Below are 13,845 nucleotides of genomic sequence, written 5' to 3' on the forward strand. Positions count from 1 at the left end.
GTTCAAGTTCCATAGCTCTCATACAGGCTTCATTCTCTGGCAATCTAGGGCACATGATTTCAAGCTCATAGAAGTGACAAAGGGGTGCATTTGGGCTTTAAAATTTCACCTCAGAAATACTCTTACTCATATACTTGTGTGTCCTCGGGCAAAATGCAAGAATGCTGGCTTACTGTTTCAGTCTGACAGACTCTTGTACATGCAAAGAAAAAAAAAAAAAAAAAAAAATTATTCCAAAACATTTACTGGGAAATCTGAGGAGTCAAAATTCAGAGGAAGTGTTAATTATGAGGGTGGGGAGGGAAATGGTTATCGGCAGGGAGGAGACCAACAGGAGAAAGAATATTTGAATGGTGATCTGAAGGAAAAATGAAAATGAACAGTTAGGTACAGAATATAATTCTTAACAGGTCACAAAGACAGCCACTATCTTACTGTATTTAATTCAGTCATTGAATCTTAATATACTACTGATTATTTTATCCTTTGGAAATGTTTCTTCAATTTTTAAAAAAAGATTTGATTATTTACTTTAGAGAGAGAGAGAGTGTGATGGGGAAGGGCAGAGGAGAGAATCTCAGAGACTCCCTGGTGAGCAGGGAGCGCAACGTGGGGCTCGATCTCAGGACCCTGAGATCACGACCTGAGCTGAAATCAAGAGTCAGATGCTTAACCGGCTGAGCCACCAGGCATAAAAATCGGTGGTGCAAACAAGATACCGTTGAGATTTGGCAGGGGATTTCACTTGGTAGTCAGCTTCCTCTTTTTTGTATATTCATGGATACCTGAGTATAAGTGAAAAATGACACTTCTGGGGGCGCCTGGGTGGCTCAGTGGGTTAAAGCCTCTGCCTTCGGCTCGGGTCATGATCCCAGGGTCCTGGGATTGAGCCCCACGTCGGGCTCCCTGCTCGGCGGGGAGCCTGCTTCCCTCTCTCTCTCTGCCTGCCTCTCTGCCTACTTGTGATCTCTGTCTGTCAAATAAATAAATAAAATCTTTTAAAAAAAAAAAAGAAAAATGACACTTCTGTTCAAGAGAGTATCTGAGAATCTTGGAGCACTTCTGAAGCAGGCAATTCATAGGGGAGTAAACCTCTATGGTAAGTCAAGACACTCCTGAATTGAAAACCTATTTATCTCATTTTCTAATGCATAGAGGGGCTATTAACATTATACTTTGTTGTCCAGATTTGGTCACTTCTCTCAAACACACTGTTCTTTAAGAAATTTAATTAAAAGATATTGTGGGTATCTCTCTCTTTTTCCTTTTTTTTTTTTTTTTTTTTTTTTTTCCTACCATCTTCTCAATCACTGTTCCCAGGGTTTGAGACAGGAAGGTAATTGAAGAGTACATCAGATTTCCTGAAGATGATTGAATTGACGATTTTTTTTTCAGGGTACACAGTATCTGATCCTTATGGGATCCCTTATTTTTATGTCATTCTCTGGGCTGTTTTCCCTCTTCCATACATGGTCATTTAAATTCTGAATAGGTCAGATTTTCAGGGGGAAAAAAAAAAAAAAAGCTTAAGTACAACCTATTATGTAGCTTGGAGGGGACAGTATTTGAGAATGGTGTGCAGCACTTAGGAAAAGCTTTTCAGATTCAGTACATATTTTTCTGTTCACATCTCCAAATGAGGCCATGTAATTTGCTTTTAGTGTCTCTGAATGCTTGTTTTAAGAGAAGTTTCTAATCAGAAGGAAGGCTGGATATAATGTTCACATTTTTCTGGCATATATTTGCTGGCTCTCACTGATGTAGTTTTCAAGGTCCTCTGATGGATGGCTTTTTTTTTTTTTTTAAATTCTTAAATAGCTGTTTTATAGCACAAATTCTTGCAATTTAGGCCATTTAGTAACTCTGTATGTCTCAAATTTAGTTTTAAAAGCTGGGCTTCTATGGGGAATTTACTAGATTGGCAAGAAATCTGTATTTTAACCTCCTATTCCATACAATATGGGATTTGCAAAAGTGATAAAAAAAAAACACAAAAAACCCAGACACAGATGTTGCCACTAAAAGACAGAGATTCCACACTCCCATTTGTGAACAACACTACACATATTAGGATGAATGTATTTATTTTTTAAGTTTCTATTTTATATCCTCATTTGAGCTAACTTTTCTTTTTTTAAACCTTACCTGTAATATGATAAACCGGAACCTTGTAAGCATGCACTAGTTCTATGCTTGAAGGCCTTGTCTTCCCACTTTAAAGAAGCTGGCCATATACAGTCCAGTGTGTCTGGTCCAGTACTCACCTGCAGTGCACAACGATGGGGCCGGCACTGGGAGGGTTGGAGAACTTCACTCGCCGGATGAAGGAAAGGAGCCCTGTGGCATGGTAAGGTACTCCGTGGTCAGGCCAGCCAGTGAAATGGAACTGTTTCACTTCGCGGATCTCATTGTAGCCCCTCTGTGCAAACATGTAAACAAGTGTGTTCAAAAGTGCCCAAAGAAAGCCATTCAACACCAACCACAGGCACTAGACCTGGCTCCCAATGGGAAAAAAAAAAATGAAAAAAACCAAAAACAAAACAACAAAAAAACAAAGAATCTATCAAAGATCAGGATTTTTCTGAAAGAGGATGCTGGCCTGGCATGGTTGGGGAGCTTACCTTATTGTCAGACACCTGCCAAAGAAAGAAAATTAGAAGTCTTGCTCAGTTCTGTAACTCTGTGTAAATTTTTATTTACCTTGACAGTTTGTTCCTTACTTGGAATGACAACACATAAGATTATTAGGAGAAAAGGAGAAAAAAAATGGGAAAGCTAAAATGCTGTCCTCTGGACCCAAGGCACTGAGTTTTCGAGTGGTGCATAAAAGCAACTTTCTAGTTTCTCACCTCAAAAAGATTTTAATGCCTTGCTTATCCATGTTGAAAATGGTTTTGAAGCCCAGCATGCAGGGATTTTCCAGGACAGAACTACTTTAGATTCTTTTGTAAAAAGAGCTGGCTAAACTTCTTTGGGCAAATGATTTTTCCTAATTCTGTGAAATAATGCAGCACCAAATATTATTTATAGTAACAAAAATACAAAATAAAAGGGAACCATCATTGTTATGCCTCTTTCCTATTGGGTTAATTTGATAGAACTTTTAAATGAACACTTCAAAGCTTTTACCCTTTGGTTAAAGCAGCCTGTAGATTGTGTTAGCGCAGCTCAGAGAGCATAGATAGAATGCTACGGAGTTATTTTTAAGAATCCACATTTGTAACCCCTCAAACCCCACAATAATCTATATAATGCCAATGGCTCTGTGAGCTATCTGTGATATCTCCATCTCACTTGTTCAGTCAGAACAGTGAGAAACATGTCAGGAAATAAATGAACCAAATTGAGAAAGGTTAGATTCTGTCCTATATGGATAGACAACAAATAGCACCAAAAACTTGGAAGCCAGTGATCAGGTCTTATTATTCTTTCTAGTTCCAGTTCCTACACAATACCCTATACAGAGTGGCACTCAAAGTGGCACTCAAGATAATTATAATAATGACAGTGATAAACACTCTCATGGAATCATGCATAGAAAAATCACTTTTTTTTCTTTTAAAGATTTTATTTATTTATTTGACAGATAGATCACAAGTAGGCAGAGAGGCAGGCAGAGAGAGAGGTGGAAGCAGACTCCCTGCCGAGAGGAGAGCCCGATGTGGGTTTCAATCCCAGGACCCCGAGACCATGACCTGAGCTGAAGGCATAGGCCTAACCCACTGAGCCACCCAGATGCCCTGAAAAATCACTTTCTTTACTACTTTTCAAGCCAACTCCAGTGAGTAAGATCATAAATTTTTCCAAGACCTGATTTCAGACAATTACCTTACCTCCTCCATATTAATCCATTACTGGAGGTGCTTGCCATAAGGGCCTTGTTCTTTTTAGTAAACTCCAGTTAAAAGTTCTTTTTAATATCTGGTGAGGCACGTTCCTTTACTGCTCTTTCTATTTAAATCTTCCTGCATGATTTTCAAATATTTGATTAAAAAAAACACAAAAAACCCTAAACTACTCTGTTACAGTTTTAAATAGTAAGACAGATTAAAAATAAAAATCCAGTGATGTTCTAATTAGTAAGACATTAACTACAGAAAGTGGTATTAACATAAAACATTCCCATTCTGGGCCATAGTGCGTGTCTCTACTTACTGATTCACATCAGATTTTACATTCTTTAATATACTTTTGAAGATTTAGTCACTTAGGACTTCTATCTTTGTTGAATCTATTCCTAGATACTTTAGAATTTTTTTTATTACTGTGAAAGAGATTTCTTAACGTCTACTACTGCTTACTGCTAATATACAGAAAAGCTATCATTTATGAATATTTATCTTGAATTAGCCACTTCAATGATTAGTAGTTCCATTTTAAAATATTTCTAGTTTTCTTGGTATAAAATCACTTCTTGTTAAAATAATCTTATCTTTTCTAATAGTTAAGCAATTTATTCCTTTAGTTGTCTCATTTCATTTACTAGAACTTCCCCCAATTTTGAATACTAGTGAGATCGATTACCCACATCACACTCCTGATTACATAGCGATACCTTTTGGGTTTTCACTCCTTTATATGCATGCTATTAGTTACTGTTGAATCACCTTTATCATGCTTAACTAGCCTCCTTATTTTCCTATTATAGATTATTTCTATAAATGTCTTTTAAGCAAAAATAAGTATATTACAGTATCTATTAATAAAACCATATGTTTTTGGTCCTTTGACAAAGATGTGATGAAATGTTTGGCTAGATTTCCTACCACAGGTGTAATATCCTTGCATAGAAAATGGTCATTATAGATCATGTTGTGACATTTTCTTAATTCACAGCTGGGTTCCAAATTTTCAATATTTTATTTTGAAGTTTTTTTCAAGCATGTTCTTGAATGAAATTGGTCTACAAAGCTCTTGTGCACTCAGAGAGAGAAGAGGAGGAGGGTGGTGGGGGGAGAGAAAGAGATTTAAAAAAAGACAGAGAGGAGAGAAGAGCTTGAGAGAGTGCCATCTTTACCTGTTTCTGTTATCACAGCTATGTTAGGTTTTAAAATATATTTATTTGGTTTTAACGGTCTATGGTCTAAATAGTTTTATTAACATAGGCATTAACTGTTCTTTAAAACTTAAAGAAACCTTAACTATAAAGTCATAGTGAAATTTCAATGATATATTTTAAGATTCTATTTTCTTCTATCATCTGCTCAGGTTTCTAAGTCTTCTTGGGTCAAATTTTTAGAAATCAGTGTTTGCTAGAATATAAGGGTATTTAGACTAAAATCTGTCTCCAAGTTTACATGTAATATTTTTACCTATTTCCCAACAACAAGTATAACTATAGTTATATCCTTTTTGTGTTTTCTAATATTGCATAGTTTTGACTGTCCCTCATTTAGAATTGACAGTGGTTACTGTTCTTTTCAAGAAACTAGCCTTTTATCTTATTTATTCTTTTCTGTTGGTTTTTGGTTTATATTTGATTTTTTTCTTTTATGCTATTGATTTTTCTCTGATGTTCTAGTTTTGTGATTTTTCACATGATTCTAGATCACCTTTCTAAATAGTATCCTCGGGTTTACAAACATGACTGGCATTTGAATAAATATTTGTGGAATGAATGAATGAATGAATGAATTTTATAGCATCAGCAAAACAAGTCTTGATGGCTACTTTATGAGAAAAAAAAAATTTCCATAAACATATTTTAAAGAAAGAGAATTTAGGGTACTTACCCTTTCCAGGGTGAATGTCCTAACTACATATTCAGCAAGTGGCTCCATTTCCACACAAGTTACTTTGAAGTCACCATAAACTTCAGTATCATCAGGCCAATACTTGTAGCATTTAACCTAAATGACACAAAGGGTATATACATGGACTTGAATATACAGGAACCAAAATGATTAATTCCAGTGGTAACTCTTTAGGTTATAATAAAAATATGGTTAAAAAAAACTATATATGAGAGGAAAGAGTCTATTACACAATAAATAGAAAAACTTTGTATAGTCTCATTATAATATACAAGCCTGATGATGCGATTAGAATCTAGTATAAAATCAAAGTTTCTTTCATTACTCAATAAGAAATCAAATAATTTTCTCAGCCGAGGAGCACTCAGTTGAAATGCTCTGCATATTTAAAACAATATAGTGAGTGTTATTTTAAGTTTGTTAGGTTTGGCTACTCAACTTACACTCATGTTTTGTGAACAAGGAAAAAAAAATCTTTTTTTTCTCTTACCCGGCCAACCTCAACTAAATTTGTAACCATCACAATGCAGGCAGACTGTTCTTGCCAGATCATTCTCCAGAAATCATATACTGTTTCATGAACTGGGCCTTTGAAGAAATTAATTTGAATATTATGTTATCAGAGAAATTTTGTGGTTAGAAGAAATAAGTGGTAAGAAGTATACATAAGGCACAAATCACAGGAAACTAAATAACTCAAAAAATAATATTAAAGGTCTAATATAAAATGTCACTGAAATTACTTAAATTCAGTTTGTATCTAAATTCACACTATAGCAAAAACATAGGCATATACAACTTTTTTTTTTTTCAATTTACCTTCTATACTTCTCAAGAAGAAGACATCATTAGATTCTAGGATATTTATACCTGTCATTAAATTAGTTTGATATATCTTCAAATACATGTTAAAAATAGGAAGCCTTATTCCACTATCAACCAAACAGCATATATTACCAATTAAATATACCCACATCATTTATAAAACAGTGCATGTTTAGGGGTTAATGAAGAAATAGCCATACATATAAGCACACATGCCAACCTTCTATTACCATCTCCAGACTACAAAAGTGTCTACTGGGTTATACTCTGCTCAGTGCCACAACCAAACCTAGAAAATTGTTCACTTAGGAAGATCTTTGACTTTAAGGAGCTTATAATTCAACTCAGTTAATCCAAAGATACGTGAAAATACTCAGAAAATAATCTCTGTCAAAACAGCAAACAGAGCTTTTGCCCTGCCTCCCTCTTCTAAGAAATAAATAGATATATAGGATTCTCTTCTGATGGCCAGTGGTCAATCTGGAGAGATAACTAAAGGTGTTTTAGGAGGCTCTCATTCCCTGGGGTGCCACTATAACAAGATTCCTCTGCCTTTTTCTTATTTTCTACACAGAATGAACTTGATGGAGTTCCCTTTAGCCCTTCATTTTGTCTCAGTCTTGACATGTAAAAAAAAAAACTCACTGGAAGACAGTCTAACGTCTCATTATAACAGTATCAGTCTTGGATGATATTGCATTCCAGGACCACAGGCCTTGCTAATCCCCACCCAAAAAAGGCCACTTATACACGGTAAGACCTCTTTAGCTCTTATCAAGAGTAATTCCTGTGTCCAGCTCTATTGACTAGTGTGCTGTGGGACATCAGAATACCAAACCCAGACCACACATCAGCACCTTCTCTTTTATTTTAATTAAAAAACAAAGCAAGCTTTAATTTATGTGTTTTACACAGATAAAACAATTTGTATTATACAAATGAATAAAGAGTAGTCTCACTCAAATGATCTGATCTTTTTTTTCAGTTAAGTCAGATAAAATGGCAAAAAAACCCCAACCCCCATGCCTAAACCCAAACCGACCCCATATGGATGAATAAGCAAGTTTGGTTGCTCTAGAACATTTAGAAAGGCCATGTTTTACCTTGAGTTGCAATATAGTGGCTTGGTCTCTGGTAACCCTAAAATAGGAGAGCAGATTGGTTATCATTTTACATCAGTATCAGAAATAAATGAATGAAGGCATAAAAAGATGAAGACAACCACCTGTTAAGATTAAGTTATAGTAAAAAGTCCAGAAATGAGCAGTGAACTCAGAGTTCACTTCTCAAACCTAGGTTATCTGAAAGGTAAACATAAAACAAAAATTAAATGTTTTAAGGGCTCAGATTAGAATATGTATTGCATAATTGAGTTTTGTTTGCTATGGCATAACCTCGTAGGTATTGTTTGATTTTACTAAAATGTTTATGCCTTCATGTTAATCTTTAGTCATTCATTCCTGGCAAATTGTGTTCAAAAATATTAATTCTCATCTTATCATCCAAAAGTACAACACACTGCATTACAAATGGACAACGACATATTAGAACCATAAAAAAATAACAGAACATTCCAATGTTAGAGCTGGACAATGCATGTGTGCATTCAGTCAAAGTCCTGCTGAGCTATTTTAGAGAATATTCCTGTATATAATATGTTCAGGAATCTGCCAAAACTATTTTGTGTGTGCTGATAATATTAGTTTACACACACATAATTACAGGTACACACATATATAGGGAAAGAAGAGTTTTAAATAAAATGCATCTCATCCTGAACAAAAAATTTAGCACTTTTTTTTCTTTTTAGTGTGCCAAGAGCTTTTAGATGGTTAAATATTTAATACTGTTTCAACAAAGAAATTATTTTCTGATAAGAAATAAGTTCTTAGTTGCTCTCAATTGATTTGAATTCTGGTACATCATGAGTAGCACAACTGTTAACAGTATCATAGGGTTAAGCTTTGGGTTTGTTTTGCATTTATCAAAGGACTTTAGCAAAAGCCTCTGGTACGATTTGTCCACATTTGGTGTGGGCAACTCGATGAGCGTATTAATGCACATAAACTGAGATCTCCAATCTAAGACTTAATAGGCTAAGCATAATTCTGATGCCAATTTGGAAGTTTTCTATTTCTTCGTACACCAAATAGTACAATTTTTCATGGAAAAATTTTTTCCAAGCTCTAAAAGCATTTTATCTCCCATTTTTCATGAAAAATTTACCAATTACAGAAGAGTCTTAAATGTAATAAATTAACGGGAAAGGGAACATTATGGAATTGTGAAGTAATCAGCCAAAATACACTGGGGTCTTAACAGAACGACTGGGTAACAACACAGTCTCATTTAAAACACAGTTTTACCATATGAACCATAAAGTAGTATTATAACAAGGCTCCAGTGTACATGTCTTGGCAGAAAACCAAGGTTAAACTGAATAGGTAAGAACAAGTACAAATTTGTCACAAAACTGTTGGAATTTTTTATTCTAAAGAATGGACCATTAGCTTACTCTTTTGAGATGTCTGATAAATTTAAAATATTGAATGAGAGTCAAATGATGATCAAAATTTTTACCAATATACTAAGACTATATGTAATAAAATTAATTAATTCAAAGCTATCAATTATGACAGTTCACAAAATAACTATAAAACATGAACTTAATAAATGTGACAGAGGTCATTGCCTATTTATGGAAATTGGACAAAGTCGGGGCCTAATTTTTATATGTTTTATAGAAATATAAATGTGTACATCATATACACTGCAATATTTGAAACTTCTACCTTTTGCCTTATAATTAGTGCAAGTCTTAAACTGAGTAATCTCAGCACACCTAGGACTGAATTATTTAAAAACAGCTGATGTTTTATAAGTGCTTTGTATGTGCTAGGTATTGTGCTGAATGTTCAACATGCATTACTTTATTTCTCATAGCAGAATGATGAGGTTCATACTATTATTATCCCCACTGTAGAGAGAAGGAAATTGAGGCACAGAGAAGGGAAGCAACAGTCCCAAGATTCCCAGCACAATTTTGAACCAGGAAATATGAAAAAAGAGCCTGTCTTTCTTACACATAATGTAGTATTATTACTTCCTTGACAATATTTTATTTTTGATTTGCTAATTACTTTCCATCAAATCAACAATTTGCATGTAGATATGCTTGTAACCAAAATGTAACACTGAAAACCTGTGACCAAAACAGCTTTTTGGTTTACATGATTCGATATATATGTGTGATATGTGTATTTTACAAATGCAATTTAGTAATGATTTTGCCTAAGTAATTGTAATACTTTAACAAGCCAATACCACACACCACAAAATAGTCTTCCTACCCATTTTTAACATCAGAAGTCAAATGTAGAATGTAAAATTTCAGAAACACTAATACACATCATACTATCCAGCTTCTCACATGTTTAGGGAAGGGGAAGAATAAAAGCCAGAAACAGAAATCAACAACAAATAAAACTCGAGTACATCATAACTTGTCAAAAGCTAAAAATGGTCCTGTTTTTCTAAACATAGCAAAGGGAAGGAGGTAAAATAGATCTTCACACATGTAAAGGAGTTACAAAAAAATGAACATAGATATACCGTATGAGGCTAATTAGGTGAAGCATGCAGAGGTAACTAGTATTAAACATTAGTAAGAACTGTAATTAAGAGTAGTTATAGTAAAGATTTATAATAGGGTGCTGTTATTTACATATAGTGGTACTTACATCCCTGTACAGCCAAATCTACAGCCCAAACCAAAGTCAGGTGTGAAAGAAAGCACAACAACGTCAGTGAGTACTAGGACGTAGAACAAGGAAAAGTGTACAGTTTGTTCTTTATTTTAAAAAGCTAGCAATCACTTTATAGGCAATAACAAGCAAAAAGTTTCACGTGGATAAGCCAACAAATTGGGCTCACCGAACTATACAAATACTTACATCTATATAGTTGGCATTAATGTAATCTGAAGAAGGATCATCCTCTACAGGTTGCAGAATTACTCTGGAGTGGTCATCTACGGTTTTTAAACAATAAAATAAAGTTATTAAATTTCCCCTCTGTTCCGAGACAATGACCTCAGTAGATAGATAGAGTAACTGAGGGGTTGTTGATAGCTTCTCCATAACAGAGGGCTATTCAAATTTCCTTAAAGAAATATAAGAACTCTTTTTTTATTGTGTTATGTTAGTCACCATAAACTACATCATTAGTTTTTGATGCGGTGTTCCAAGATTCATTGTTTATGTACAACACCACTGCTCTATACAAGAGCTTTGATGAGTTCCCTACTTATTATGATATTCTGTTAATAAAGCTTCAATGACTAGCATCTTCATAGTTGGTAGGTTTTTAGGGAACATGGGAATATCAGATGAATCATCAATGGATTTGTCTAAAGGACTCAACTTGCTGTAACTTCTAATTCTGCTTCTTAGACATGGTTTGAAATGGGTGGGATCCATTCCTGCTGCTGTGTACAGAAAACGAGCTGGAGATCTAGAGAGTGAATTTTGAATCTCTGCTCTCGACTGCTTATTTCTTGAAAGTCAAGACTGAATTCTGATGTATTTGGAAGATATTTTAAAATAACTTAAATTGAGATTTGAGTGGGCCAAGTACATCACTAGCTAGTCACAAACTAAACTATGCTACTTTCCTTACCACTCCTGTGGTTTCAAGGATAACCAATTTATTTATCCCACGCAAACACCCTGAAGACTTAATGAAGTCCCTAATGACAAGTAACACGGAGTGGCAGGAGTTCAGCCACTGGCTCCAAGGAAGAAATAAAGGTTATACGGAAAGAATAACACTCTCACCTTGAATGTGTTTGGTAGAAGTGTTACAGCAATTTGTCACTGAAAAGACCTTTCTTTTTCATTATCCTGATAGTCTCAGCTGTCAATAACACCCCCATGCATTTACATGCAAACACAACATCAAACAGCACGTTATCTCCACAGGCTGAAGAATCTGAGTCAATTTAATTAATGAAGATGACGACAACTTCAGAGTCACTGCCAACAGCCAATGCTGCTTTAATATTAAATAGATCACTTTAGAATGAGATGTACCACCCTCTGGGATTTTTCTTAAAGTTTAAAAGCATGTAAGGAGGACTTGCCACTATTATTTATCTTTTACACACAATATTTACACTCAACAAGAACTGTATGAGAACTTACATGCTATAATGTTTCCATATCGATTTTTTGCTCTATTTTGGTCTTTTTTAGCTACATCCCAAGATGCAGACTGTCCTTCAAAGAAGCTCTGGGAAAAAGAAAAAATAAGAAGACCGAATTTAACTCCTTTTCCTGGATCAGGTTTATCTGTTCTGAAGACCAAAATAATAAAAGCCACTCTTCTCAGGGAGGAAGGGAGTACTAGAGGAGTAAACAACTTCTCTTTTCAGATCTCAAAGCTTGTTTGTTGGACTCCTACTTGTTCATTTTGGATTGGACTGAGTTCAAAATGAGGACAAAAAGCAACTTTAGGGAAAAAAAGGAGCTTGAAACGATTTCAAATTTAAGATTGCTGCAACTCTGAGAAATGGAAGTAGAGAAAGCATCAAAACGTCAAAACTACCTTTAATGAGTATCTTTCAAATGTTTTTCTCTTAGCATTTGTAACAGGAAAAAGAAAACCTGTTTTCCCCTATAATTATTCATTAAATTGTGTGCAGTACATCCCATTTCAGTTTCTTTGAAGATCATGAAAAGGACTGAGTCTCTACAACAAGGGACCATATGAAGATTAAAAAGAGTCACCATATCCAAGGATCTTGGAACAGATGAATTTGCTGATTGGTTTAATTACCATATGCAGCAATTTAAAATATGGGTATAGATTTCTTTTTGCAGTAACACTTAAACTTTGCTCAACACAGGAAATGGGGTCTTCAAAGAATCAACGGTTTTTGAAGTGAGGTACACAGGAATACACACGAAATGAAGAAAAAAAACCCCAGCTCTGGCAGAATCTTATAATTCCTTGCACTATTCTGTGGCCACAGCACAGTGTTTCCGGTGTGTCTCTAAAACCAGCTTTCAAAATTCACAGCTAATTTTATTTGCTCCCAAACGGAGGTATACAAGCCATCTGCAAAGAAAATACAGAGTTCAGAAGATTCTTCACGCAGTCAAACTCATTTTAGATGGTCTTTCAAAGTCAAGTACTGTACTGCTTGGATTCTTTCGCTTTAAATGTGTGTACACGGTAGTTTTGAGTATGGCGGTCGAAGAGCTTCCTTCTATGCCTGAGGCTCATGCTTCTCAGTAATTGCCAAGTGGCAAAGGAAATTTGTCCTTTTGGCTATGTTATGTTTATTGAGATGTTCAGTTTAAACCACTTCCTGGGCAGTATGACTTATATTTTGGATTTAGTAGGAAGGGGAAATCAAGTTGGAAGAAGAATTTCCCACATCCTTCTTTTGGCTTCTTAAAATTGTCTAGATTTGCAGTGCTCTGTTTTTCTTCCTGGCCACTTTCAACCAATAAGTCACAAAGAAAACTAAGAGTGACAAGCAGTACATTTAGAACACAAAGATCGACCCCACTTCTCAGCAGATGGCCAAAAAGCAAAGAGGCAGAGAAGCATCTCCTGCTTCCATCATTTAACTGGTTGAATCTGTAATGATACATTGGGACTCAAAGGATCCTGTTAATGGATTTTTCCAGGGGTGAAATATAAGATCTAACATAGGGGTTTTTAAATAGCCCAGTAAAATTCTGGAATCCAACATTTAAGAGTTCTTCAAGTGAATTTCGACCCAGAAAGTGCCCTCTCTTTGAATTCTGTCTGCCCCTTCTCCGTGCATACACATTTGAGGATATTCTCAGAGACCCAAGGTTAGAGTCTACAGAGTAGGCTCCCCTCCTTGTGACAGTAAAGGGAGGGGGGGAAAACGTCCAATTCTATTCTTATCAGAAATAAAATTTAATATAACAATGAAACTTTCACCTCATATTCCTCTTTGAACCCATAGCTGTCTGATGTCTTCATGAGATTAATGTGCTGCAGTAAGTCGGCAACCCTGATGGCTGGGTGCAGCTGTCCCGTCTGGTAAGGGGATTCTGTCCCCTCACAGAGGTAGCGAGGCACATCTAGAAGACGACTGGACTCTGCTGTGGCACTGTGGTTCTCATCTGGTGGTTTTCAGATTCCAGAAGATTAAAAAAAAGACAAAGTTATCTTGTTTAATATATATCTATGCAAAGAAGATTGTAAGAACTTAAGATTTTTCTGATAA

At 35.3% G+C, this 13,845-nt stretch overlaps 1 protein-coding gene across 6 annotated transcripts in view; it reads right to left on the bottom strand.

Annotated features, from left to right (window-relative positions):
• Window positions 1-13,845, bottom strand: part of LOC111147617 (protein tyrosine phosphatase, receptor type K) — a 556,451-nt gene that overhangs the window by 12,121 nt on the left and 530,485 nt on the right. For 4 of the 6 annotated variants that reach the window (XM_022503782.1, XM_022503783.1, XM_022503784.1 and 1 more), the window contains 8 exons: window positions 13,557-13,741; window positions 11,780-11,867; window positions 10,532-10,608; window positions 10,319-10,336; window positions 7,682-7,718; window positions 6,244-6,341; window positions 5,733-5,849; window positions 2,265-2,419 (listed from right to left, as the gene is read on the bottom strand). In XM_022503782.1, coding sequence (XP_022359490.1) covers window positions 2,265-2,419; window positions 5,733-5,849; window positions 6,244-6,341; window positions 7,682-7,718; window positions 10,319-10,336; window positions 10,532-10,608; window positions 11,780-11,867; window positions 13,557-13,741 — 775 coding nt within the window. The remainder of the gene's footprint in view (window positions 1-2,264; window positions 2,420-5,732; window positions 5,850-6,243; window positions 6,342-7,681; window positions 7,719-10,318; window positions 10,337-10,531; window positions 10,609-11,779; window positions 11,868-13,556; window positions 13,742-13,845) is intronic. The other 2 variants (XM_022503780.1, XM_022503779.1) reach the window with 1 other exon arrangement.

Source organism: Enhydra lutris, unplaced genomic scaffold (assembly GCF_002288905.1).
Source record: "Enhydra lutris kenyoni isolate GAN:26980312 unplaced genomic scaffold, ASM228890v2 scaffoldscaffold17, whole genome shotgun sequence".
In the NCBI taxonomy this organism is placed as follows: Eukaryota; Metazoa; Chordata; class Mammalia; order Carnivora; family Mustelidae; genus Enhydra; species Enhydra lutris.